Below are 27,876 nucleotides of genomic sequence, written 5' to 3'. Positions count from 1 at the left end.
TCCGTTGTGCATCACCTGTTTTCTTACTTTTCGGTGGTGGCAGGCTAAGACCTCTTAGCTTTTATCAAGGTAGTGGACTGTTCACGAACATACTGTTCTAATCCTGCCTTGAAGTTACCCAGACATAGTGGACCTTACCTTTCCCGTCGTCAGTTGGACCTGACCTAAGGCGGAACTGGCGAGGACTTTCGTCATCTGCGTAGAGAAAAAAGTGACAAGACAGAAATTTTCTCTTTCTCTAGTTAATGCCTCTTATTGGTAAGCAATAAATTGATTCATGTGTGCGTATGCTCTTTCATTATGTATGCATTATAGTACTGTGAAGATTAATATTTTTAGATAAGAATTCTCTTTTCGATTTAGGTATTACCAATTCTTTGTATTGCTATCCAGATAAAGGCAGTCGTATCCAAAAGAATGGCTTACAGGTCTTCGGAAAACTTACTTGGACAAAGTTTCATTACTTGAACGGCAAACAGGTTGTTAAGCAAAAGTCAGTGAGAAAGTTGTGTGGAAAAATTCGCTAATGGCAAAGCTCTCAATGCTGAGTAAATTTTACTGATACTCTACCTTTCGGCTACTATATCACAAACAGAAAATATCACACACAAACAGACAGAAACCAACAAGGAAAGTAGATAAGGAAGCCGAGTGTTATTAACCCTTCACTGTCCAAGTGCGTTATCAGTTTTCCAAAAATCACTAGAGCTTTTAACAATGCATACACCAAATTTGTGGTAGATTTGCATTCAATGTCACAATTTTGCACATCAATGGCACCCACGCATGTATCTCATTGCAGAATTTGAATAGGGTTAACGTTCAACTTGGTTGCTTGCAATTTATTTACCGATGACGTTAAGGCTTGGGCAGTGAACGGGTATAACACATGGAGCTTGGATCAAGATGACTGGGGATGTGAAAAATATGATCCTCACGTTTTCTATACTAGTAGAGTGATCTCAAAATGTCTTCATTGTAACGTTAGATAAACTGAACGATGTGCTTTTATTGGATTTTATTACATTTTCTCAGTGATATTGATTAAAGAGTTCGGAGCAAAGATTCTAAATTAATCAAAGTTGCTATGCATTTAAAGAATTAATCTTCTGAGTGAGAAATAGGTTATGAAAAGTGTTAAAAGTAATTTGGACTTGTCGGCATGCGATTACTGGCACGCACAACACAATTCGTCGAAATTTACCGTTTTCAGAATCGCTTCCTTCCTCCTCTCCTATTCAAACAGAAATAACGTTAACATGACAGTCATAATCATAATAATTTCCAGTAGTCTGGCTGTGCGATAGTAGTTTACAGGAGCGAACTTGCGACTTCTTTACAAACTGCTGCAACACCAGACTAACTCTACATTCTATAGAACATACCAATTCTGAACACGCTACAATCTACTTTGGGCTAAGTCATCTTTACTACACATCACTAGATGAAAGTCTTTGAAAGGTAAGAACACATAGAGTTTAAGAGACGAAAAAGACGGAAGAAGTCATCAGTGATTTTGTATATCCTTATTCAATCCATCTGACTAGTAAACAAAATTGGCATTTGTTTAAGTGAGGTGCCTTCAGATACATTCTAGACGGCGACACCAGAATTGTTTTTCTATCGTTATGTGTGTTCATCGTTAGGTGCTTGTTTACGTGAATCTGGGGGCGCAAAAGCCACATAAGCATGAAGAAGCCACAAACAACAGGGACGTGAGAACGTTACGAGTACAGTACACAACAAACAGAGGCTGCTTTTCTTCCGGAGACATTTCGAAAAAAAACTTTCTGAAACACAAATTTGGAAACAGAAAGTGTTTCCATTGACCGCTTGTTTCTTAGCTATGGTCGGAAAGTTGGTTTCTTTCTCATCTTTCTGCAAATTTTGCTAACGTAAACCGCACGATGTCTTATGTTATTATCAGATAGTAGCATAGGCACTAGGTATGTCAATTTTCGTACTCAATGTACGAACGTCACTGAAATTCGGGCCCTTCTATGTATTTTTTCCTTTAACAATTTCTTTCCCAGGCGGTATAGTGTTGCGATGTTCTTGAAAATCTAGATCTGCAAAGATCAACAATATTGGCTGAAGAAAAGAACACGAGGACGCTCTACAAGTTTACTTCAGAAGATGACAATGAAAGGAAGAACAGAATCGTCCCCTATACCTTGTCCCTTGATACAGATGCCTGCATTAGGGATGTCACTGTTGGGGTCCCCCTGGTTGGTGATATGGCAGACGTACCCGTGAGGACACTCGAGTGGCAGGTCGTTTGGAGAAGCCGTAGTCGTGCTACAGGTCTCAACTGTGGAAATCATGGAGAGATTATACATTCTCGAAAAGCCTAGCCTGGGTACCATGAGAGAGAGAGAGAACTGGTTTATTTATTAAACACACACATGTACAAGTCATGTACAAGATCGTAGTCCTAAGACTAAATTGCCTCGTACTAAGTACACAAGAGATTTTAATGGAAGGCCCTGCCTAAGTACGTTAATCAAATTATAATAGTCACAATATTCCCACTCAGCTGTACAATTTAAAAGTGTGGATTTACACACACACATATATATATATATATATATGTATACATCAGTAATAAAATCTCATTTCAATCTAAAACAGAACTATTGAGGAAGATTAAAAAGTGACATCTAAAGTCTAACATGAATTTAAAAGGTCGACACAGTATGGTAGCGTAGTGTACCATCCGGATAGTAGTTCATTCGGACGTTTATTATACACTATATACAGCCGTTTATCTGCTATTCCACCTGACGTTTAGACGTTTGAATACTGGTATACTGTTCCCCAGACGAGTAGCAGAAGCGAACATAGAAAGAACTGCTACCCGGATGGTTCCCAGGCTACGAAAAGCCCGAACTGGACACAAGAAAAGATTGAATCACATTCTAAAAGAAACTATGATGAAGAAAGAAGAGTAGTCATTCGTAGGTCTCCCCATACAAATTCTGCATAATTCACGTATCGTTCATGTTTATGCTTTAGTTGCTTTTATGTCTCAGTTCTGAAGCAACCCCCTCCCCATTGTAACCATTCATTACCGTACAATACGTTCCTGTCCCACTCTGTTTGCTGCAAGTGTCGCAATGTGATTTTGTGTACATTTCAAAGGGAGCCCATTCAGCATGATGACTAATTCTAGATACCAATCTGCAGGCGGTAAGACATGTATATCTACGTGCCTCCCATAACTTCTTCCGGCTCTGCCACCAACCAGGCATAACCTGCAACAAAGAGAGACAGAGAAAATCAGACAAATTCACTAGTTACCGAATATTTACTGTTTTAATAGAGACGGGTGTCAAATACAGCTCAGTTGGCGACAGCCTTTCACTTTAAATAGTTGGCAACTGTGAAACTTTGGTTCAATCTTGGGAAGGACATTTCGGTTGGGTCTGCATCCGTTTTTCGGAAGTGGAGTAGAGTCCGTTCAGTGTTGGACGAGGTCCATCGCGCACGTTGAAAATGGAACGACTAGCTTCCCTCCCTGGCCTACAAAAATGTACCCTGCTACTGAATCAGCAAGGAAACGTGCCTCCCTCTAGGCACTGCAAGGGTCCGAAGGATCGAATTGTTTGAGATGTTTGTTTTCAATACGTCGTCGATAGTATATGACTGTTGTTTTTTCCCGTTATTCAGACAGGTGTAGCATACGATGATCTAGTGATTAGCGACCTCACTTCTAGAGTAATGTCGAAGTTTGGATTTCAGATCCGTCAGCACCTATCACGTAGTTGGTAAAGACTGAGTTTCAAGATCACTTAAAAATCTTAAACTTTCAAAACTCTTATAAAGTCGGTTAAATTCTTGCTTGTCCTCAAAAAGCTCAGAATCTGTAGTCTACAGACCCCTGGACCCTACCTACACGTGTGTCTCTCGAGGGTCTAGAATGACAGGTGCGTCATGTTGTTAGCTAAAAGTGGATCTGAATAAAGTCAAAGTCATATGTGACCACGGGTTCTAAATGGTAACACACTTTTGCAGTATGGCATCACCGTGTGACTGTCTGAGGTGTTTTTATAAGAGTCATAACAAGACCTGAGGTCGTGCAGCGGGCATGAGAACACATCAGGTGGTCTGAAACATACACAGTCCTCACACGACCTCGGCGGATGTTATGTTGACCACCCCAAGGCTGCCTATAATGAGGCAAGCTGGGAATATTCATCTTACCCCGACTGGAGTTTTTCTAGCAAAGAACCGAGTCCCCGGCCCCGCGTCAGGTATTAAATTTTCATACGGTTCGGTCAATTTATTCTCCTCGCTTCGATTTGACTACAGCAAATTACGAAGAGGCGCTGTAGCTAGTACAGATTTTTGAAAATCTTACCTGCGCTCCTCTGCGGACTCGGCTGTTCGAGCCAGTCCAACACTGGGGTGAAAAGAAGTATAAACGTCCGGTTAGGGTAAAGTAAAATGTATTGATTTAAAAAATGGAAATGTATATGTAAGACTATACACAAATATTACCCGCGACTATTCGTCTTATGTAGTTTTGTATTGTTTATACTATACTTTTCGCTCCCAAAAGCTGCCCGGACGGGCCCCGGTTTTAAAATGTTACTCTCCAAGCAGAGGTTAGGCTCCGGCTGTTTTTTCAACGTTTTTTAGTCGTTTTTATCAGGCTTTCTATTTTGTCATTTTTATATTTCAGCCATACCATATATGGTATGGTGAAATATATTGTATTCGTAATGTTTCTTTCTTTCTTTCTTTCTCCTGTCAAATCTTCAAAGCGATTCATCTCCGTCGTTCCGTGACCGAATGACCTGAAATTTAGCACAAAGGTAGAGTGGGTCAATACCAATGTGTGTTTTTCTGATTTTATTCATATCTGCCTCTAAAATGATTTTATTGAAGTTTAAAGGTCATGTTTTGACCAAAACTGTATATTGTGGCCCCCTGTTCCCTTGAATTACAATGGAATGACCTTAGATTTGGTGTAGATAGGCATTAGATAGTTGGTAAAATGATCCAAGTAAAATTTTTGGTATAAACCAATTTCAAATTATTAATTTCTGCACTTTTCTGAGGGGAAATTGGTTTTCTTTCGGTCTTCTCCCGTGAACTCCAGTGACCCCAGAGCCCACACGTGCCAGGTGCCAGCGGTCTGGGGAGAGCGAGAGTTAATTACTTTATGGACGCCAGCCAATCAGCGACGAGAAAGGCGAATGCTAGTTAATATTCATAAGCGGGGCCTTGCAATCCCGTATATACACAAACAGATGCACATTACAGCCTTACAGTTGCCATATGGTGCCCTGTGCCCGGTTTGAAATTGTAGTTTGCGAGGATTTGGAGTTCAGACAGGGTCATTTGAGCGGTAGCGGACGGTACGCGTGCATTGAACGTTAGTGGCGATGACTTTACCAACATTCCGCATGGCACTATCAATCATTTTCGGCAGATTTGGACAGGGAAAATTGGACAGTTTGCGTTTAGTTTTGATACGTAAGTTTGACAGTGGCGAGAATGGATGTATTTTTCCCGAACAAATGTAGGTACTTCTAGTATTGTTGTTGTTCTTTTTTGACGTAAGCTTTGTACATTAAAATTGTAAGTAACTTTAAACTGCCAGAGTTTGAGCCCAATAAAACACTCTCAGTACCAGAGTATCACCACTGACCTCCGAAAAGAAACCCACGAACAAGGTAGAAACACCTATCCTCCAGGTCTCGCACGCTACGAGCAGGAAATTATAACACTCAGACAAGATTAACATGCATTGGCATAATACCGGTCATAAGCCTTATACCGGTCGATTAAAAATAGTGGAACTTAAAGAGATCTACACATGCAACAATAGTTATTTCTGAGGTATGCACACTTCAGACATCTAGGTGTCCAATACATAATTTACAAAGCATCGATAACAATGCATTCGAAGACAACAAGGCCAAAAGTTTTCAGGTCATTTTCGGGGCAGGCGAGCTCGTCGTGGGACAAACACACTGTCACGTTCATCGCCAGATTTGTAGATAATAATCACATGTGCTCACGGCACAAGACGAGCATGACTCAACAGCAATCTTGAATTTCTTTTGGTGACCTACAACTCGTATAAAAGTGTGAGGAACCGTTGCATAATAGCCCGGATCTACGGCTGAATGGGTCAAATTGAACGTACGCCGCCATTTTCCCGCCATTTTTAATGCTACGGCCAGCTGTAAAGTTTTACGTCATAGCGGTTGTGACGGACCAAAATTAAATGAAAATTCTTGTCAGTATACGCCCATTTTCTCATGACTTTTTGTATGCTCATGCAGATTTTTGTTTTGTGCAACTACTAACAGGAAAGAAAGGAACAACAGAGGATGAATAAAGGTACATAGCGGCAGTTAATTGTGCCGTGTTTCGTTCGACCGGTATAGTGCACCCCCTTCCAACCACGCGCCCGTTCTCCGTGCAATTCCGCGGTGTGTTCCAATTACGATATTATGTTTTTAGCAGGACCAGAGAGACAAAATAATTTACACAGAAGAAGTGGCAAAGGTAAGCTGTAACAGCAACATGTAACTGGAGAAAATGATGCGTTGATCATTTGCCAAATTAGCATTGCTTGAGAAATTGCAGTAAACCGACCGGTATTATGCCAATGGATGTTACGTCCGATGGCTCAGCGGATTGCATACAAAGTAAAACAATTTAACAGTGGTATGCAGGGGCATATACTTAACAAAGAATTCGAAGGAAAATGAAATAACGTTATACAGATAAAGCCAAATCAAATTAACTTGTTGGTCCTGGGATTTTTCAGAAAAGAAATGAAGCGACAGAGTGGTAAAATTCTTGTAAAAATTCGAGACGTCTCCGTTTATAATGGCTCATACAAAACAAGAAGAAGATTGAAGTTTTTAGCTTGAAAAAAAAAAAAAACACTCCTACTACACAGTACCTGCACCTGCTTGACAATTATCAAAATGTATGCCCTATAGCTACTTGCTTAAAAAAAAGTTCACTGCAATGATAAATGTACCCACATCACAAGGAGATTATTACGGTATTTAGACCTAGTTATCGAAGTGGAAATTGTTGAATGGCGTCATGTAATTTCATGATGAAAATCTTAATGGAAGATGCGTTTTTTTTCACTCTCGGAAAAATAGGAGCTGCCGCAATTCTAAAAACCAATCAGTTATGCATAGGCGCTCCTGTGGAAGATTATATTCTTCCATATGGGCCCGGGGCATATTGGGCAAGCTCTGTTTTGACCTGGAATCAATTCACAATATTAGTTCTCTTTTGGGGATAACTTACAGTTAAAATATTGCATTTTTGCGCAGGGGTGACTTGGAACAGTCCAATGTTGCGTGGGAATGGGTATGGCTGAAATATGCTGTATTTGCACCCAAGCAAATGTCGGCCTTTCTAGTTTATTATTTTTTTTTGCTGTGTCGGAGCCTAACCTCTGCTTGGAGAGTATGAAAATGTGACATAGGCCTTACCTGCTGGAGGCGGCACGGCGTCCAAACAGGTGAACACACAGCCGTTAAAACAGCATCTTCTCTCCGCGCCGCACGTCGAGTCAGACACGCACTTGGTCTGCTGACACACCCGCCTCCGGAGCTTGTTCACTGTCAGCGGCGGCGGACAGCGGTACTCGTCCCCGCCCACTTCCAGCGGTTCTCCCCGGCCATCTCCCGTCACCTTCCTCGTCGGCCCGTCTACGGCCTTCCGATGGCTCTCTGGGGCGGGAAAGCGGTCGTCGTCTGGATAGAAGGCTTTCCGATTGAGCAGTCTGTGTCTCTGGGACTCTGGCTCCACACGGAGGAAGGCTCGGTTAGGTTTAACCCTTCTATGCTGAGGACGGCCCGTGTGCGGATGGGACTCTTGGCTGTGCGTTGGTCTATGCTCTTCACGGGGTCTGACCTGCAATCAACGATATAAAAAGGTTAAACCGTTGATAATGGCTGAGCCTGGTTTAGTAGCCTCACGTTCACTACCTTTCTTCGGTGTCATATCTAGGTTCAGATCATAACACGGGTTCTGTTTAATAAAGAAAGCCTTAAAGATATACATACTCTACAGCAATATGTTTTCTTCCCTGTGATACCCACAATCATATACATGTACCAGTAATTTATCAGTCTGGTAACATCTCACAGCAGTCTTCTGACCCCTCTCATCTCCAATTTACATTTCAATTCCTCTTAACGTTTATTATGTGTTCATCACACCTCAACGAGCCACTGACTTCGATCACATCGTTCATGTATGAAACAAGTTATCATCCCTCCTTTCCTAAGCGAACAACTAGTCTCTATTATACAGACTCCACAGAACGAATGAGCAAGGCCCCGTGGGTTCTGAAAGAGACTTCTATGGTCTTCTGAAAAATAAGACGGCGAAACACAAGTCTGGGGGAAAACGAGCGACCCGAAAAAAAGGGCCCAGCACGTGGTCGTCGTCACGTCTCCTCGGCGATAGAGAAGGGACTCCGGAAGTTCCACGCTCCATTTAAACTTGACTTTCAGCCCATTGTTGGCGTGCTGACAGGTGGCAAGTGATGAATCTGTCTTGGCACCCATACACGAAGTTGTAAAGGGTTTTCCATGGTATTTCTGGCTCTATTCTTCAAAGTCTGGCCCCATTCTTCCAAGTCTTTGAACACACAGCCAATGTAAAGGTGGCACCCCCGGTGCACCGGTGGAATTTAGATGTTAGACGCCTCAAAGACCCAGGCATTATGGACGTAGGTGGGAAGCGATTTAAGGTGGTATCTCACTGAACTTGGAGCACCGGTGCGGCACTGCGGGGTTCGTTCATTGTGCCACTGTTTTGTTATTTTCGACGATTTTTTTTTATCATCTAGGTATTGCGCAATGCGTATAAGTATGACATAGAAGACAACAAAGTACACACAACTTAAGAAAATTCGTTCTTTATTTCTGAAATTCGTTGAGTCATCTACGAACCCCGCAGTACCGCACCGGTGCCCCGAGTGCAGTGAGATACCACCTTAAATCGCTTCCCACCTAAGTCCATAATGTCTGGGTCTTTGAGGCGGCTAACATCTAAATTCCACCGGGGGACGTGAAGCCTGTCTTTGACCTGGAGGTGTCAGCCTTTCGTCAAGACAAGACTTCGAGTATGGCTCACTTACGCACTAATGGGAGGAGAGGCCTGCTTCCCTCCCAAGTGGAAGAAAGGACATCAAACGGGAAGTGTCGAGGTCAATTCTCGCCGCCCTCTTGTCACATACTTACAGTATACACAAACTTGAACCCCTCAAATGTCGGTGTCTTTGAGGAAACACGATGCCCTGTGAAGAAACGTTCACGGATGAAAGTAGTTCACGTGTGTTTCTCACAATTAAGAGACAGACTCCTGGCTTTGTCAGCTGCCCCCTCATATATTGTTTATAATGTTTGATAGCTAGGGTAGCTGCTGTTGAGGCGAGGAGAAAGGTGAGGAAAGCCCGGCAACAAACGACGCTAACGCTAGTTCACCTTTATCCGCAGGGTAACCTATATCCGTTGCTTTTAAAAACATTTTATTTAGGCATACCGAGTCGACGGACAGAGGCTTCAAACTGCAATACTTGCAAAATATGTACAATTTGAAACCATGCATTGTAAGTCGACTTGATATCCCTACGTAGTACTTACCCTGTTCTCAAACACAACGGATAAAGGTTACCCGGCGTATAAAGGTGAACTAGCGTTACATCTGCAGACTTTCCATTCTCCAGAAGGAGTGGCTGTCCATCAATGTTTGAGCACCGGTGTTCTACATTCCTCTCCAGTCCATGTGTGACGTCCCTGACCTGGTACCACAATGTTCTGCGCAAGATCGATCACTAGGACGCCGCCCTGGAGGACTTCTGCAGCATACATGACAACCGGGACAAATCTTTCGGTAACAAATTACGAACCTATAGATTATTCAAGACTATTTATAAAGAAGAAGAATATCTGATGGTGAAAAACATACAACACAGAGTGGCTGTCACTAAACTCCGGATTAGTTGCCACAAGTTACATATCGAAACTGGAAGGCACAACCGCACCCCTCTGCAGCATAGAGTCTGCCAATTTTGTGATTTGCAACAAGTAGAAGATGAACAGCATTTTATTTTACACTGTAAACTGTACCATAATGAACGGATTGTGCTTTATGAATATATAAGAAAAGAGTTCCCATATTTTGAACACCTTAATGCAACAGATAAATTTCTATTTTTGATGCGCCTAGACAAACCCTGTATATCAAACATTATCTGTTCCTATATCTACACCTGTACAAAGAAGCGAGAAGATGTCGACCATCCTGTTAGCTTAGTACCTTCAGCTAGTTAATTGTATCTTGTTGTTTTTGCATATGTTTGTTATGTATGTTATCAGTCATGTCTGTTATCAGTGACCTGTACCTAGCCCGTCGAGGCATGAATGTACAATAAAGGTCTTTCATTCATTCATTCATTACAGGGGACGTCCATATTTCACCCTTTATATGTGTGATAGAAAAGCCAGACCAGTACCACTTTCTGTAGGGGGACATGTAGAGAGCCTTGCGAGATGTCTTCATGGATGATTTCTATTCATGGTCACCATTCAGACGTGCTAGATCCAACCCATTTATTATCTTTGCCAAAAATGTTATGTTTTTGGTATCGTTTGTACGTAACGCTATAAAAGCTATATATTTTTGTTTGTAACGTTATGTTGTTAATTGAACAGCATACCTAAAAAAGCTCTGGACGGATTGTCATTTAATTTGGAATATGGTTGGATTAGATTTCGACCCCCCCCCCTCCTAGCGGCTTTCTTTGGTATTGCAGAAGAACTTACGGTTTTGGTATCTCATCTTCTCCATGAAATTGTTCGTTGGAGACTCTATTTAAAAGGTTTATCATGAGTATTTTCAACGACTTAGGCTGTGTTCTAGTCTCTACCAGGCTCCACAGGACGCTGGAAAAATAGTAGAAATCGGCCAAATTATACAGAAAACACGCAAACTGTACTCCTTGGCCACTTATCTCCTCTGTCGTGATTTGACCAATTTCTACTATTTGTCCAGCGACCTGTGGAGCCTGGTAGAGGCTAGCTGTGTTCCCCAATTCCAAGCAGCTAGAACACAGCCTGGTCCTAAGGATAGTCCCACCAGAGCAGTGACTCCTCGAGGCCTGTTACGGTGGACTTTGATGAAATCGTAAAAAGAGCTGTACTTGAACTGTGGAATTTGGTGAAATCGTAAAATTCGGCTTAAGAAGCAACTGTTTCCCACGAAGTAACAGAATGACAAATAAAGTGGGCAGATGTCATGCCAGTGGCACGGCTTTCATTCCACCGACGTTTTAAAACTTTGGGGGACGTCAGGGGACATTTCGTTATTGGTGGTTATGGGGTCGACACGACAGCGAAGGACTTCACATTGCTTAAGTCGCCAAGGGTTGTCTGGTACTCAAAGGTGCTGTAAACATACCAGAAAGCCAATTTCTATATTTTCTTTAGTGTGTCGAGGCGTCTGATAGAGACAAAGTTTCAGTCCATCCCTTCTAACTCTCACCCTTGAGTAACGCTAAAAAAGCACATCTTCTGTAGGGCTAGTTAACCTCACGGAACGAAGAAGGGTCACCTCCGATGGAGGTACTTTATATTGTTTTTTTTTTTTTTTTAACTTTTCCTTGTCCGCCACGGCACTTTATTCTATGTACAAGGAACAGAAGAACAAAAAAGTATTGTATACATCGTCTTGTAGTAATTTTCTAGCGTCATCCTTCCATCTTAGCCAAGACACAAATATAGAGTACTTGGCGATTGTCAGCAGAGTAATATTACATTTGTTACATTCCAACAATACATCATTGACTGATTGATTATCCTCAGTGATATTTAATCTATCCCAGAAGTTCCTTAGTCTAATACATTCTACAAACATGTGTTCATAGTTTTCCAGCTTATTGCAAATATCACATAATGGACGGTATACATTTCCAGACAAATCTCTTATTTTCCACTTGCTTAGCAAGTATTTACATGGTAATATTTTATGCAGTAGTTTGAAATTAAATTCGCGCAGCTTGTTGTATCTAATAAAACATGTCTGAGACTCCCAAATAGCTTTCCAATCAAGGTTGCAGGATACAGACTTCCAATATACTTTATATTGTACTACTCTCCAAGAAGAGGATAGGCTAGACTCATTGTGGATTATTATGTTACTGGTACCTGCTAATAAATGGAAAATAGGTTGAAAAGAAACTGATATTCATGGTAGAGTCGGTACCAAACACCTACAGCTTAGCCCACACTGCAAACACCAGTACTTCACTGAGGTTTGTGTCCTACGGACTCTTGTTGCCGTCTGCTACCTCCCCGATAAATCGCCCCTACCCCCCACTCCCCCTTCATTCTGTCACTCGGCAGTCCGCGAAAGTAAATGTCAGCGAACAAAGACGTTCCACCTACACAAGCAGCGTCTTGAACAGAAGGCCGGGCGGATAAAGGACCGGTCTTGTCCGCTCCTCTGGGACGACAGAGGCACTCCTGACGGGTTGCCATGGCAACGGGGATTAATGGTCGACGGAAATGACCCGGTGAACGAGGTGATCGTCTGGTCGCCCAGGTGCTTCTCTTTTCGGGCCAAAAAATTCTATCAGGTCCGACAGTTGACCTGGATACGTGGTAGATTGTACGTGTTTTTTTCTTCGAGTTGAAGTCCAAACTCTAGGATGGTGGCGGACTGATCTAGAAAAGCCATTGCCACTAAAACAATCTTTTGTTAACCAGAATGTTTGGACTAGAGCTTCCAAATAGCTTGGTGGATGCGAATCATTTAAGGTAACGGTACGTAACATCAAAGCAAAAAGAATGTCACCAGCGCAAGCCACCTAGGTTGACCCAGTGTAATCGGATGTTGTTGCCATTTTCAATAAAATACAAAAATGTGCTTCTCGTCTTAACCTACTTAAAGTACTAAATTTCCTGGGCATTGGGGAAGTGTTAGTTTCTGTGATAAGCAATAGATACATCTGTGGCTTAAGTGACAGTAGAGGTCAATTTTCCTCTATGTTTAGTTCAGGTGTTAGGTCGAAACTTCGTGTCCAGAAGACAGCACTGATCAGCAATAAGCCTTCCCCATGGCCGTCAGCCCCGCTCTTATCTGCCCTCTGCCCTGTCAAAGCTTTATTTGCGACCCAAAACTGGCAACGTGACAATTCTAGATAACCCTTCGTCCAAACATAGTGTCGTTTTAGCCTGTCTTGACCCCAGAAAGGACGTAAGTTATTTAACATAGAGACCACATTTTTCGACAGGCTATGGACGACAGGTTGAAATTTTTACCCGTGCATTAGAGTAGACCATATATTCATTTACTGAAAAAATAAATCTTGTCATTCCATTCCTAACAATCCAAAATGAAAGATTTATAAAGATTAGGACTTGAGTATGTATTACATGCCGTCAGAACAATGCGTCTCTACGTCTTGGTGGTTGTTTTGGCTGAGGGCCATAAAAACTTAATTACACTTCCACAAATCTAAAATAAACCGGCAATAAAAAGGCAAACTAAGGGGCACAAACGTACATCAATTTGTCCTGACATAAAATCTATCTGCCACTAAGAATATGGTCCTGACCCATTTCCCATAGCAGGAGATTAATGAAACTTGGCACAGTTATTAGTCTTTCTCTTCATAGGAATCACCCAGAGTTATGCATTTCTCCCATCGTTTGATGCAGCTCTGGACACCGATTTTGTAGGACACCCCAGGTTGGTCCTCCAACTGATGCCTCATCAATGGCACAAGAGGGACGACCAGGTCTGGGAGCTGTTTCCACAGACTTCCAGCCACGTTTGAATTCAGGATGCCAGCGTTTTACAAGGTCATATGATGGGGCATCATCACCATAAGTTTCATTTATTTCATCAAAAGTCTTCTTTGGTGTGCGTCCTTTCAAATACAAAAACCGGATCACTGCGCGACACTCAACTGGTTCCATTTCACACCTGGTCCATTTCGCACCTGACTAAGTTCAAACACCAGTAAATCAGAAACCACAATTAGTTCAGAGCTGTCTTTTGCAACATAACCCATAGAGATATGAATTATTACACATACAAAATTTCATTTAGATCAGACAACTGGAAGTGGGTCAGGACCATTACTTATTGCACGCCCCTCGTAGCATGTCCTGGACAAATGATAAAAAAGCTGGAAGTTCTGCTGCAGCACCTAGGCACAGGCCGAAAACATTTCTAGGGAGTAACGTTACTATCTTACTAAATCCGTTTGACACTGGAGGCGACCGCTAGGCCCACATCCTAATATTTACCAGATTAACTGTCTGTACTAGATAAGCCCATTTGTCCATATTCATTAGTGCGTAATAGAGAGGTGGCGTACGCGTGGTCTAAAAGCATTACTTATAGGTGGATCACGGTGGAGGAGAATGTACATGTACAAGTCCGCTGATGCGTTGCTACTTATAACCGTTGCATGCCAATACAAATACAGGTAGTTCTGAATATCACAAGATCTCACAATAGGCAATGACAAGTCCCAGTACGTACGTGCACACAGCGACAAATGAAATATTAAGTTTCTCTCGATATTTAATGAAGGGACGTCGTATGTTTGAAACAAATATGTCAAAACAACACGGGAAAGGCTCTTGTTAATAACGTTTAACATGGCGAGGTCAAAAAGCATTACGGTGGAGTAGAATGTACATGTAACGTTACAAGTCCACGATGCGTTACTATCTATAACTGTTGCATTCCAATACAAATACAGGTAGTTCTGAATATCACAAGATCTCACAATACTGCGGCAATGACAAGTCCGGTGGCAAATTTTTCCCTCTGCCGGCTGAAGTCCTTCCCCAGCTTATGTTACTGTTTTAAGCCACCGGAGGAATTTGCTTGGAGATTACCAGTACGTACGTGCACACAGCGACAGATGAAATATCAAGTTTCTCTTGATATTTCAATGATGAAGGGACGTTGTATGTTTGAAACAAATATGTCAAAACGACACGGGAACGACTCTTGTTAATTACGTTTAACATGTCTAGCTGTTCTCCTGATTTGTAACACCGTGTCAAAATTGTAATTGTTTGTTTCCCCATTTGTCTGTTGTTAAGGACGAGGTGTGCCCTCGAAGCCAGGGTCCCCTTCACACCCACTCAGGACTCCCGCCGTGTTTGTCTTCGGTCTAGGTCAGGGCAGACGACATTTGTGAGGGGCGCACCTGAGGGAACGCGATGACGTAATGCTATATAGGTTGTCCATGAATCGTGACTGGCGGTGAAAGCTGGGGTTTTCTGTGACACGCTGTATGACATCTTACTTGTCAGCCTGCAGGGTGGTTCCAAGCTAGCTCGAGTGAGTGAGTGAGTGAGTGAGTGAGTGAGTGAGTGAGTGAGTGAGTGAGTGAGTGAGTGAGTGAGTGAGTGAGTGAGTGAGTGAGTGAGTGAGTGAGTGAGTGAGTGAGTGTGTCTCGTGAGTAAGTGAGTGAGTAAGTGTATTCTTCAAGCAGATGGGTAAGAAGCTATATCGTTTTTTACTCTGATGTTTTCTTACTCTTCGCCTGTCAAAAACAAAACATACCAGAAAACGTTACCATTTACTGTCAGTACACGTTAAAATTTTCTTCCCAACATCGACTTAGACATGATGGAAGTGCCCATTTGATGGCTCAAAGGGTACCTCGTCTTCTACACTTGGTCATGTGCAGCAGCAGAACGCATATTTATGTGATGTTACCTACATTAAGTCGTTAATAACGTCGTATCCCCAGACTGAAATACAGTGTTGAGTGAAGGTTGCCCCGTATTTTCGCCCGTCAATACGACCCACGGTGACATGAATGTGTAGGAGGCGTGCCCCCAGCGTGGTTGGAATGGCACCACAACTATATATAACCGAACGGCGGTGTATCAAGGATGGAAGTCTCCACGCAGACACGTCAGCTGGGTGAAAAAGAGAAGAATTTGGCCAAATAGGGACAAATAATTTGCCATGAGATTTTAGTCTTTTGCAGTCTATCCACCGACCGGTCAGTTCACACCAAGGAGGTTTTTTAACCTCCTTGACTAGACCAATCAACTCCTACTAGACTTTTATTCGTAACTTGGCCGAAGTCCCCTATAATATATTCGACCAGGCCGGAGTCTAATAGAGACTTTAAGGATAACGTGCCCAGCTGTAGGGTCTATAACAGAATAGTCCACATTTCAGGGGCACAATAAAGCTGCAAAATTCTCAATATTCGTGAAATTCTTACGTTCTCATGCTCCACGCTAGAATATGCTGTCATATCATCATATTAACTGAATGTTGCGGTAAAGACTAAAGGCTATGGTGGATAATTGCGGATAGCTAGCTAATGAAGTGAACTACTAGTACTGCCTCTACTTATATCCAGTCTAGCCTGGTAGTTTGTATAATCATATAAAATGATCTATGATTTACAGATAAGAATAGTATAGGCGAGATGTACTAATTTTAGGCCATTTCACTCATGGCAAACGTTCCAAACATCCTCCGCTATTTTCCAAACTTCCTACTGATAACGCCCTGCTTACGTATTACATTTTCGGCTGAACGCAATCACAGCTTTGGGAGGCAAGTCTCTAATGGTTTAGATGACTTAGATTAGCTTCCTTTTTGTTTTGCCTTGTGGGACAGATAACCCATCGACCCTTGTAAAATGATGGAAGAGTGTTTTAAATAGGAGGCACATGGTGACATAGTCACGTCAAGCACTGCTAAATATTAGCTCAAGGAAGGTAAACCTAACCGGCTATTCACACAGATGTCACAGATTGGGACGTGCAAATCTTACTTTAGTGTTCCGTGCTTCTTGCAAGTACTAATGCCAGCCCCCATCTTTACCACAGGAGGGAATTAAGGAATGGAGGATGGACCGCGAATGTCATTCGATCTGGATAGAGGAAACACATTCTTAGCGCCTTCCTTGTGATCTTCCTCACAGATAAAACTAAACGTCTTTCATGTCAAGTGGATCTCTAAAACGTCTCTAAAAAGTGGACCTTGTACCGAATTCGAAGGGTGTGCAAGCTAAGTTAAGAAAGTGGTGCCACAAAAACGTTAATTTTAAAGAAACAACTGTCATCATACATTCGGGACAATGTTCAGAGGTCAGCATGTATTGAATGATATCTCCACTAGAAATCTGCGATGTTTGTTTGTTTTCGCGTGTTAAGAGATCAGTACTCCTTTAGGAGAAGGACAGATTGGCGAGCAGTGTCGTCTGTCATCCTGTCAAACAACACCCACCGATGTCAAACGGGTGAGAAAGAACAACAACAGGCAGAGCCCAGGCCCATGTTTGTGTGTTTGTGTGTAAGATTCAAGCAGATGTAGGGTGCGGTTCGTTTCTGGTCGACTGATGTAGACGTTACGATTTCGACACTAGTGTAGTGCGAATGTTGAAAAGAGTACAGCCAGCTATAGCTAAAAGTAAAGACGCACAACAACTAGCCCAAAGTTACCAAACTTTCATTCCGACGAAATATTTTGCTTGGCTTCGGTTCACCTTGTTCTGAATCGTTGTTAATAAACCCTTTCCCTACAAAAAAATCTATAAATCTAGCCTGCTATCCAGCCGTATCATAGCTCCCGAGTCTCTTCTGTCCTCTCCGTAAATCCGTAATAGACGGAAATACAGTATGCCCAAGATGTTAGGCGATCAGACTTAGAGTCAAATTTCTACTCTAGAACAATCCCAACTGTCCACAGTTTGTGGCCGGATATTGACCCAAACGGTGGTGTTTGTACTGAGAAGGGCGCCTCTCTAATTTGTCTCCATTGGACTTCATTACCGCGTACTGAGCCTCATGATGGGGTCACGTTGGGTGATTGACATTTTATTGTGACCACAAAATATATGGTTACTGTTGTCCTGCATATGGTTGTCCTGTGGGTTGTACCTAATCTGGTCCTGTAATATTCTGCGTTTTACCCAGCCCATTCTGCTATTAGCATCGGTCAGTTTCTGCCAGCCTGTCTTTTTTATTAATAGCCAGTCTTTTGAGTTTTATATGCCGCCAGAGGAGCGATGTAACCTAACCCAAACCACGTAAAAATTAACCGGGGTGCGTTAATGAACTGGGCGGGAGGGTTACACTCCCAGCACCGTGGAGATAGCAGTGAGTTCCCTATGGTAAGGTTACCAGACTACATTTTTACTTCCGCAGCAGTTCCGCTGTAGATATTTTAGTGGATATCAATACGCTAGTAATATAAACGGAGAGTCTGCGGAGAGTATATAAGCGTAAGGGTTAATTACTTAATAGTAGAGCAGAGCTATCCATTGAATATGACGGTGCCTGACTTGAGCTGGACCGGCAATGACAGACACATATGGACATATGATATGCTATACAGTATACTATCGTCCAGTGTCCGTGCTTCAGTTTGGAAATAGGCTTACCATGATAACTAATAAACTATTCTCAGTCATCTGTGTCATAATATGTAGTTATCATGTATCATCTGTACAGTTGTCACGAAAACCCTGTGGCCACCCAATCCCCAAGTCATAACACCGACAGGTGCATTAAAACGTTACCTCTTTCCTAGCCTGGCTGTCCGGCCTTCTCCTGTGTTGTGCAGAAATCGTGGACATGACCATGAGAAATCCTAGCAGGAACAGAAGAACTCTGTGGGTAGGGAAGACCATCCTCTGGCCCCGGGGCCGCAGAGTCTGCATTACTGCGGGCATCCCTGAAGGAATTCGCGGTCCCCACAAGCTACACGGACACTCCAAAGTACTTGAGATAAGGCGCTAAAGTTGGAGTGTTTCGCTGACGGTGGGTCGAGCCGGCCAACATGACCCAGTTCCTAGGAGCCCGTAGAGCGGCGGACAATACAGACGAACAGCCGGCTCCGCGTGCCTGTGGTCCGGTCTGCTTGTCCGGCTATCCGTCCCGCTTGTTGGCGACTCGTGCCGTTTTAATCCCGGCGGACGTCCGCGGTAAGACAGTCGGAAAGTCTCCGCGGTTCGGCCGCCCGTCACGGCCAGTCTCCCGTGCCGTGTCCTCTCCAATAAGCTCACACGGCCAGGCTTCTGTGTCATGTGAGCTACTCAAACACGTGTCCGCTATTTGCCTGGGTGTTCCTCGCGCGTCCAGATAGGGGACCGCAGAACTTCGACCTCGTTACCATAGCAACGAAACAAGCGGGACAAAATTATCCCTTTACGGCACTGATAGACGAGAAAGGGTTAATCCAGGCGCCTTTTTTATCAACGGCTCGTGCGTCAAACGACAAGTCGAAACTTCTGTGGGCGCTAAAGTTGGCTCGCTCTATCTGACCCGCTTGCCATGAGACAAGAGTCATAATGAGCATACATTCGCCCATTTTCTGGCAGCCGATTCTTTCAACAGAGGGGGCCAGGCTGAACAAGTTCTTTCCGTGAACTATGTGGCTGCATGTCTTACTAAAGAATGACTGTGGCCGCGAAAGTGGGTAGTTCGCTAGTTCGGAGTTGTAATGTATGTTATTATTATCATAATTATTTCTTTTTTAAGTACGGGGAAGTACCTATCCTATTATATTTCATCAAAGAAGTAACACTCGCGTGGTTTCAAATACCATTCTATGTGTACGCAATGATTTATGGAAAGGCATCCTGAAATCTAGAATATGAGGCTCCTATACAACTGTTACGTGCACGAACTTTTAAGGGCCAAAAAGCGCTGACTAGCAGTTCTAAATATTATTGCAGTAATTCTTTCAGTTAGGCGTTCCTAAGGCAACGTCATTTCGTATAAAAAGTGATATATAGATGAATATAGGGGGCGCTTCGGTGGGTGGTCGTGTGCTACCTGGTCCCCTCGCGCGATGCCTAACTATAGCCGTGCGGGAGTGAGGGTTGCAATTTTAATTGAGGTAAAATATTAGTATTTTGAGAGTATCTTTCACAACCTTCAAACAATTTTGTTGTACGTTTGTTGTACCTGTAACTAAAACAACAGGAGCTAATTGACTCATTTGCATTAACTGTGTCTTAGCCTTGCTATCCTTTGAAATCCAAATTGTCTTCAGCTTGACTTTGTCTTTGGCTTAGCTTTGTTTTCTTTGGAATCCAAATTGTCTTCAGTCTGAATTGTCTTACAACCTTTCCTATTGGACATCTGAAATTGTCTTCATTCATAGTTAGAGTATAAAAGACCTGTTTCTTCCAGATCTCTTCAGTGTCACTGACGAAGGATAGTGGATTCTACGAGGGGGGTTCAATAAGTTCTTGGCCTCACCAAGAAATAACAAGCACAACTCAGATTTTCAGGCACAACTTCATAGTATGAAGTCTTTTATCAATATCCTCCAAATTACAAATCATTGGAGTCATTACTTTCCAGGCATTCGTTTTTTTCTAAATTAGAAGGTAAGTGGGGAGAAAAAGAAGGGTGAAGTGTGATCAGACAATTTGACCTCACACCTCAGGTTGCAGATCAATTGTCCACCTTTTTTTTTCGTTATCCCTTACCTAACGTTACTGGGTGTCGCCTGCAACATGATGATCACAATAATTTGAATTTTGGTACACATTTATATAAGACTTTATACATGTACGTGGGGTTATCAATAAGTCCCCGACTTTACCGAGAAAAAATAAGCACAGCTCAGATTTCGAAGCATAGATGTCAAGTATAAAGTCTTATATAAATATGTACCAAAATTCAAATTAGTGTGATCATTACTTTGCAGGCGACACCCAGTAACGTTAGGTGAGGGAGAAGGAAAAAAACGTGGACAATTGACCTGACCTGAGTGTGTGGGTCAATTTGCGCTGCTGGAAGTTAGAAACCCAATTCTTTTTGCTTGAAATAGGAAGAGAATCATTATCAAACATTTTGACAACGTCTTTTGTTAATTTATGGCATGGGAAACTAGACCCACACATGTCTGATCACAATTCACACAACTTTTTTCTCGCCACTTACCTTCTAATTTAGGAAAAACGAATGCCTGGAAAGTAATGACTCCAATAAAAAATGACTCAATGATTTGAAATTTGGAGGATATTGATAAAAGACTTCATACTATGAAGTTGTGCCTGAAAATCTGAGTTGTGCTTGTTATTTCTTGGTGAGGCCAAGAACTTATTGAACCCCCCTCGTATCCGAAACGTCTGACCGTTTCAAAACCATATCCAGTTGCTTGAGTAACTATTTTTGGCGTATCTTATTACCTGGATGTCTAACCTACATCCACGTATTGTTGTACGTTTGTTAAGGTGTGGAGTACCTGTACCACTATCGGAAAGATCTCATTGCATAGTGGTGAAAAGTGTAGAAACTATACATGAGCTTCCCGTTAGAGCTACATGATTACTGACCTTGTACTAACGCTAATAAATACACACACTCACAGACACCAAAAACATATTCATACACACAAACTTATGCCCTCAAAAAGAACATGGCTGTGTTAATATACAATAATTTAGCCTTGCCATTCAAGAAAAGAGAACACAAAAAATAGTATGCAAGCTTTTGTAGTTTATGAAAAGTTCCTGTATAAAACAATACTTACAAGGAACACAAACAAATGTACCAATGCAGCAAAGTAAGCCAAAATATGTGGTGAAAATCATACAATTCCATACCAATTAATAGCACCTTCGTGGCAAAGATTGGTCAAGATAGGCTTTAATTCATACCTATCATAATTGTATTTCATAAAATAAGTCACATATGGCATAATGGAATCAATACCTAGAATTTCCTATGGTAAAACATTGTCATAGGTGGAACAGTATGGTCTATGGTCGCATATCGACTGCTAAAAAAACAGGAACGTGACAAAAGTTTAGGTCCCATTGCAAAAAAAAAACTATACAAATGTTTGGATGACTTCAGCAAATACAAATATACATCTAGACATATCACCTGACCCCAACTCACTGTACATCATATCAACTAAATCAATCCAGGAGAAAGGCCATGGAACATGTATCAGTCAGAAGTTGACAAAGACTCTGGACATGTTCCTTTTTTAGAGGCCAAACTCTAAAAGTATACAGGAGTTGGGCAGGGTCAAAATATGGTCACAAAAGTTGGTCACAGAATTTCATAATGCTACAGCATGGTATTTCATTAGGAGATTCAGTAGCAAATATGATATCAGATAATGAACACCATGCTTCTAGTTTCTGTATCGGTCATATGACTCATATCATTACTATAGGGGTTCCTATTTTTGTTAGTACTGATGACAATATTTGATGATATTGCTTATCAATAAGTTTAACATACAGTGAACCCAGTATACGTAGCCACAAAAACCTGACTGACCTGTAACCTTTTTGGCAACACCAAAGGGGCACAACCTTTTCCTTATTTCACCTTTAACCTCATAATGAGGTCGTACCACTATGTTGACGGGGGGAGCCTATGGCCACATCTGCCTCAAGTATAACGTACACAAGGACTCCAAAATGCAGCACAAACATTCATGTTCCCATCCAGTCAAGAACACCATGTGATAATTTACATAACAAATATCTTTACAATATACAATTAATTACCATTGCACAAAATGAAAGTTGAACTCCAGCTATTAAAACGTCCACAGCGGAAGTGTACCAAAATGCCTGCTAACCTGTGCGATGCAGCAATTAACATGGAAGTGTTGATAAGAAGAATCCTACTTCATACATTGCCTGGGTCTTCCCTAACTACATACATATACAGCTCAATCACAAAGGAACTTTATCGTAAGCAAGCAAGCGATTCAATCATGGAAGATAACTTGTCAATTCAAGTTACTAGGCTTAACTATTGTCATGTTTTTTTTAACTATCTTTAGAGCCTAACCTCTCCGACTGAGTTTTGAAATACAGTCAACTACTTAAGGACCAACTACTTAAGGACCAACTACTTAAGGACCACCTGGCCAATATGATCACATTTTACTTTGATGGTCCCTTAGAAAGTTTTCTTCCCTTGACACAAGTACATGTATTAGGAAACATGTCTACAGCAACCACCTGTCCACATAGACCAGGTTTTATTGGTCCCTGAGTGGCCTTCTTAGTCAGGTTTGCTTGTATCTGGTTAAGGCTTGTACAGAATATGACTGTTTCATATGTTCACACGAAAAAGTCCAACAAATTTCTTCATACATGGAACATGAAAGAGTTTCCACAAGATTTCCATGATTTGTCTTTAGCTTCAAAATGCTACAAGAACAATTTGCATAGAGACATATCATGTTAAAATAGACTGTGTTACATTCCTTAGCACTTTAACCATATTGTTGTTCAGGTTTGACAAAAGAGAATTTCAATGTACTGTGTAGGCAGAATTTTGTAGTTCTTGAATGCTAAGGTCACTTGGCTTAGAAGAAATACTATACTGTTGTGAACAAGAATTACCTATGGAAGCAATAGCAAGAACAATACTCACATGCACATGAAGCAACCAACAAGAACAATTTCTTAAGAACTCATCAATGAATGAATAACAAGTCCAACTACAAGTTTCTCAAAATACATGAAATCTGTAGTGACCTTTGAATGGTATAAGTCGACCTGTAAAGTCTTGAGTTGTAGCGAGAAGTAATAGTATGTAAAATGCGGCTTTACAATGTGTCAAACATAATTACCACGTACAATGTACATTGTATATGCACACATATGTGCAGATTTCTCCTATACTGTAATGTTCCGATCAATGTACAATGTATTTTTAGAATCACCATGAGGGAACACCATAATTTCTGCATTTTGTGGGATGACCTTTGTGATAGAATTCCAAGATTTCGATAGTCTGTGGGACTATTGAGACAAAATTCAAACACATAAACTGCAACTGGGATACAAACCCAATGACATATGTAACAGTTGGTCGTGTCATTCTCATGAGTTTGGACAATTGAAAATGATGCTACCATTGTTTCCATACCTGTACATGTAATGTATTTGTTCACTTACCCTACCATTCCATTAGATACCTAATTTGCATATTTTTTGTGTGAATTATCTATCATATAATTACCTCTTGATCCTATCTGAAAAAAACTCCTGTGACTGTCATTCAAATATGTTCTATTAATGCAATTTCATGTTTTATAATCCAATGGTAACCTTTATCCTTTGTTTTCAAACACAAGATATATACTAGGGATATCAAGTTGACAGATGGTGGTTTTAACTTGCAATATCTTCAATATTTGTAAATTTGAAACCATCATTTGTCAACTTGATATCCCTGAATACCACTTTTAAAAACAACGGACAACGGTTACCCCACGGATAAAGGTAACCCCGTGGATAAAGGTAAACTAGCATTACCCATAGGGCAGCCCTGCATCACAACTCAACACTTTAACTTCTTACAGTGCTTTTACATGTGCTCCTGTAGGTTTTTATACATTTACTCCAAATCAGGAGAGAGTCCACACTGCCTTACTCTGTGAAACAGGCCAAGAGAGTAATATGACAATTTGAAATTGAAAGTCAAATTATTTTCTCACTTTTGTCCCTCTCTGGTGAAGCTGTACTTCAGCATTGACTCTTGAAGAAACAGCAACAACACTGTAGAGGTTTTTATTTTACATCATTGTTCTGCAATGAGTAAGTGTGTTATTTGCACTTTCCATGGTTCTAGAAAAACACATGGACTGGTACACTTCACAGACAAATAATAATCAAGTTCCTAGATACACGAAATGTTTCATGTATCTTTTAATTCAGCTCCATTACCTGGCCATACAGAGCTGGAAGTATGTTATTAGATGGTTTGATGTTCAATAACATTAGAAAGGTATGTATTTGATGCAAATGTCTATATTCACTGAATGATACAATTGTTATCAAATATGATCAAAAAATGTTGTATACTGTATGTTGTATGCACTTTAATGTCACAAGACAAGCTGGTCATGAGCAGACTAGATTCAAGCTTAAAATTGGTCTCATTTGATGAGTCCTGGTTTGTCAAACTGAAGTAAAATGTTCATCTAAATCCTCTTTACTAAACCTCCTCTTATACTCTTACCAAGTCCCCTTTTCTCATTGGATGAGAGAGTGTACTGCACACCACAGACATGTATAAAACACCACAATAAACCAATCGTCTACCCTGTTTGATCTTCTCTATCTTTGTAAGAACTTGTCATCTTCCTTGTCATTGGACAAGAGAGTATGGTGCAGCCTATCAGGATGAAGAAGACAAAGAACTGAAGCAATCTTTGTAAGAACTTGTCATCTTCGCTGTCATTGGACAAGAGAGTATGCTGCAGCCTATCAGGATGAAGAAGACAAAGAACTGAAGCAATCTTTGTAAAACCTTGTCATCTTTGCTGTCATTGGACAAGAGAGTATGCTGCAGCCTATCAGGATGAAGAAGACAAAGAACTGAAGCAATCTTTGTAAAACTTGTCATCTTCGCTGTCATTGGACAAGAGAGTATGCTGCAGCCAATCATGATGAAGAAGACAAAGAACTGAACCAATCATCTGCTCTGTTTGATGCCATGGAACATCCAGTCGACCTTGGTGGAGTAGGACCGGCTGTAGGCTTCATTGAAGCAGCTGGAGAAGTACTGGAGAGCTTCCGTGTCAGTCATCTCCACGGCCAGGGTCTTGCGGAGGTACTCGATGTCGTCGAAGGACTGGAGCTCGGGGATTCCCGTGGAGAGCATCATGGTGAAGAGCACGATGAAGAGGTTGGCGTGTTTGCGGAGATAGAGATACGCCCGACCGCACAGCTCTTGGAAACTGGAAACAATGATAGCTGATAAGTCAATGAAGTTTAGACATACCCCACATTCATATACTAGTACAGTTCTTGTGAACACAATGAGGGTAGTGCTCACATCCAACGTTTCGGTGTCTGTCAGACACCATCATCAGGGTTAGAATGACTGGATCTGCTTCTTGCTGCTACTTATAGCCCATGTAGGTGGCGCTGCAGCAGCAAGAATCCAGTCATTCTAACCCTGATGATGGTGTCTGACAGACATCGAAAAGTTGGATGTGAGTATTACCCTGGTTGTGTTCACAAAAACTTAACTACTTTACTAGCAACCAAATTGATATAATTCAATTTAATTTAATTACTGATAGCCCATGTTGTTTATTTTTAGTCATTAAGCTGTCATTCTAAGCTTACAAAAATATGTTTTGATTGATTCAGATTTTTTGACTGGGGGATTAAATTTCCATCCAGGGATGGGGTGACAGGTCCTTCTCCAAAATGAAACTATATCCTGAAAAATTCCTGATACTATAACAAAACTTTCTAATTTGTATCTTTAAAAGTTTCACCAATAAGCAATCTAGCTTATCAATGTGCAAATGTTTTACTAATTTGTTCACAGAGGCATCTACATGTATGGATAGACGACAACTCATGACATGATAAGAAAACAATACCAGGTGTGGCTGGTGATAGGAATAAGAGTTGTACTTTAACTTAAGATGTTACCTTTTGAACTCTTTGCTCTTCTGGTAGTCTCCTCCCCTTGCTATGACCTTGAGGAAGTCTTCAGTCAGCACGAAGGGCACTCGTTCCCTCTTGTACCCAAACTTCTTCTTAAAGTGGCCAAGGAAGTGGCCGAAGTCAATGTGGAAAATCTGTAAGAAGGAGTGCGTTTGGGGATTAACAAGAATAAGTGTAACCCTAGTTCACCTTTATCCGCGGGGTAACCTATATCTGTTGCTTTCAACATCAGGGTATTTAGGGCTATCATGCTGCAAAAATGTGAGTTCAAACTGCTATACTTTGAAAATATTACAATTTGAAACAACCGTCCGTCAACTTCATATTCCTAAATGCACTGTTTTGAAAAACAACGGGTATAGGTTACCCCACGGATAAAGGTGAACTAACGTTACAGACAGACAGACTGACCAGTTCCACCATAATGTTCCACTAAGCAAAAGTGAACAACTACATTTGTATAATAATTTCTTTACAAGAGCAATACATGGCAAAGAAGGCTAAGAATCATTCAAAGAAAAGTTGGAAGGAAGACAGCAAGAGTTAAAATCCAATATTCAGTGGATTTAAAGTTTCATTAAAAGACTTTCATGTATCTGTATCCATATACATATAGCCCTTTGGCATAACATACCAGCTTTGCAGTCATGTGGCATGGCAGCAACTGGTTACATCTAACAGTCACATCTAACTGTGAGCTATGGTATCAAGTTAGGATACTCCAACAGTACTTGGTGGCAACAAGTTCCAATCAAAAATAGTTCTAGGGAAAAACCTATTTTTGAACAGCTCAATTCTACGTTGAATGCTCTGGTAGTTGAAGGCATGACCTACCTGTCCCTCCTCGTTTACCATAATGTTGTCGTTGTGACGATCTCCAATTCCCAGGATAAAAGTGGCCACGCAGTAGCCTGCACAGGACAGTGTAAAGGCCTCGATGGCTCGGTCATACCTGGATAGGGACATCAATGCAAGTTAATAGGACTAAAGCCAGCTCACGAAAATGGCACGAATTCTAAACAACGCAATGCATTACAGCAAGTTTGCCACCATACACTTTAACTGCACAGCACACACGCACACACACACGCACACACACACACATACATCCAAATGCTCTTGGACAACACATACATGAAATTGTATATTGTCCAAAGCTACCAGTGATCTATGTTTTAACAAAAAGAGATCAAATTGCTCAAAGATAAAAAAATGCTTCAAAACAGAAAGTAACATCTGTTTTCATGTAATGTTTGCTAACATATACTGGCTACTGTAAACCTACCACACTAAAACAATAGAATAATAGAATATCTTTAAGGCCTTCCCAAGCATGACTTGTCCACCTAAATATCTGAAGTGCGTATTCCTCTGTTCTGATTACTGATGCTGCATCATCAGTAGATCTCTTTAGATTCACCATT

General features: G+C 41.4%; 2 protein-coding genes across 6 annotated transcripts in view; both read right to left on the bottom strand.

Moving 5' to 3' along the window:
* The window catches only part of LOC118430628, a 22,565-nt gene extending 3,377 nt beyond the window's left edge, over positions 1-19,188 (bottom strand). Inside the window, exons 1-7 of one of the 4 annotated variants that reach the window (XM_035841609.1) lie at positions 18,572-19,184; positions 7,476-7,899; positions 4,361-4,402; positions 3,213-3,254; positions 2,174-2,311; positions 1,205-1,234; positions 139-195 (exon numbers count right to left, since the gene is read on the bottom strand). In XM_035841609.1, the coding sequence (XP_035697502.1) occupies positions 139-195; positions 1,205-1,234; positions 2,174-2,311; positions 3,213-3,254; positions 4,361-4,402; positions 7,476-7,899; positions 18,572-18,724 (886 nt within the window). In that variant the 5' untranslated portion in view covers positions 18,725-19,184. Of the gene's footprint in view, positions 1-138; positions 196-1,204; positions 1,235-2,173; positions 2,312-3,212; positions 3,255-4,360; positions 4,403-7,475; positions 7,900-18,571 lie in introns of all 4 variants that reach the window. The other 3 variants (XM_035841607.1, XM_035841610.1, XM_035841608.1) reach the window with 3 other exon arrangements.
* A 3,898-nt stretch (positions 19,189-23,086) lies between these two features.
* The window catches only part of LOC118430400 (phosphatidylinositol 4,5-bisphosphate 3-kinase catalytic subunit alpha isoform-like), a 54,662-nt gene continuing 49,872 nt past the window's right edge, over positions 23,087-27,876 (bottom strand). For both annotated transcript variants that reach the window (XM_035841254.1, XM_035841255.1), the window contains exons 21-23: positions 27,287-27,404; positions 26,438-26,586; positions 23,087-25,728 (exon numbers count right to left, since the gene is read on the bottom strand). In XM_035841254.1, the coding sequence (XP_035697147.1) occupies positions 25,464-25,728; positions 26,438-26,586; positions 27,287-27,404 (532 nt within the window). In that variant the 3' untranslated portion in view covers positions 23,087-25,463. The remainder of the gene's footprint in view (positions 25,729-26,437; positions 26,587-27,286; positions 27,405-27,876) is intronic.

This window comes from Branchiostoma floridae, chromosome 14 (genome assembly GCF_000003815.2).
Source record: "Branchiostoma floridae strain S238N-H82 chromosome 14, Bfl_VNyyK, whole genome shotgun sequence".
In the NCBI taxonomy this organism is placed as follows: Eukaryota; Metazoa; Chordata; class Leptocardii; order Amphioxiformes; family Branchiostomatidae; genus Branchiostoma; species Branchiostoma floridae.
The sequence above is the reverse complement of the archived record's forward strand: the minus strand, read 5'-3'. Positions and strand labels throughout refer to the sequence as shown.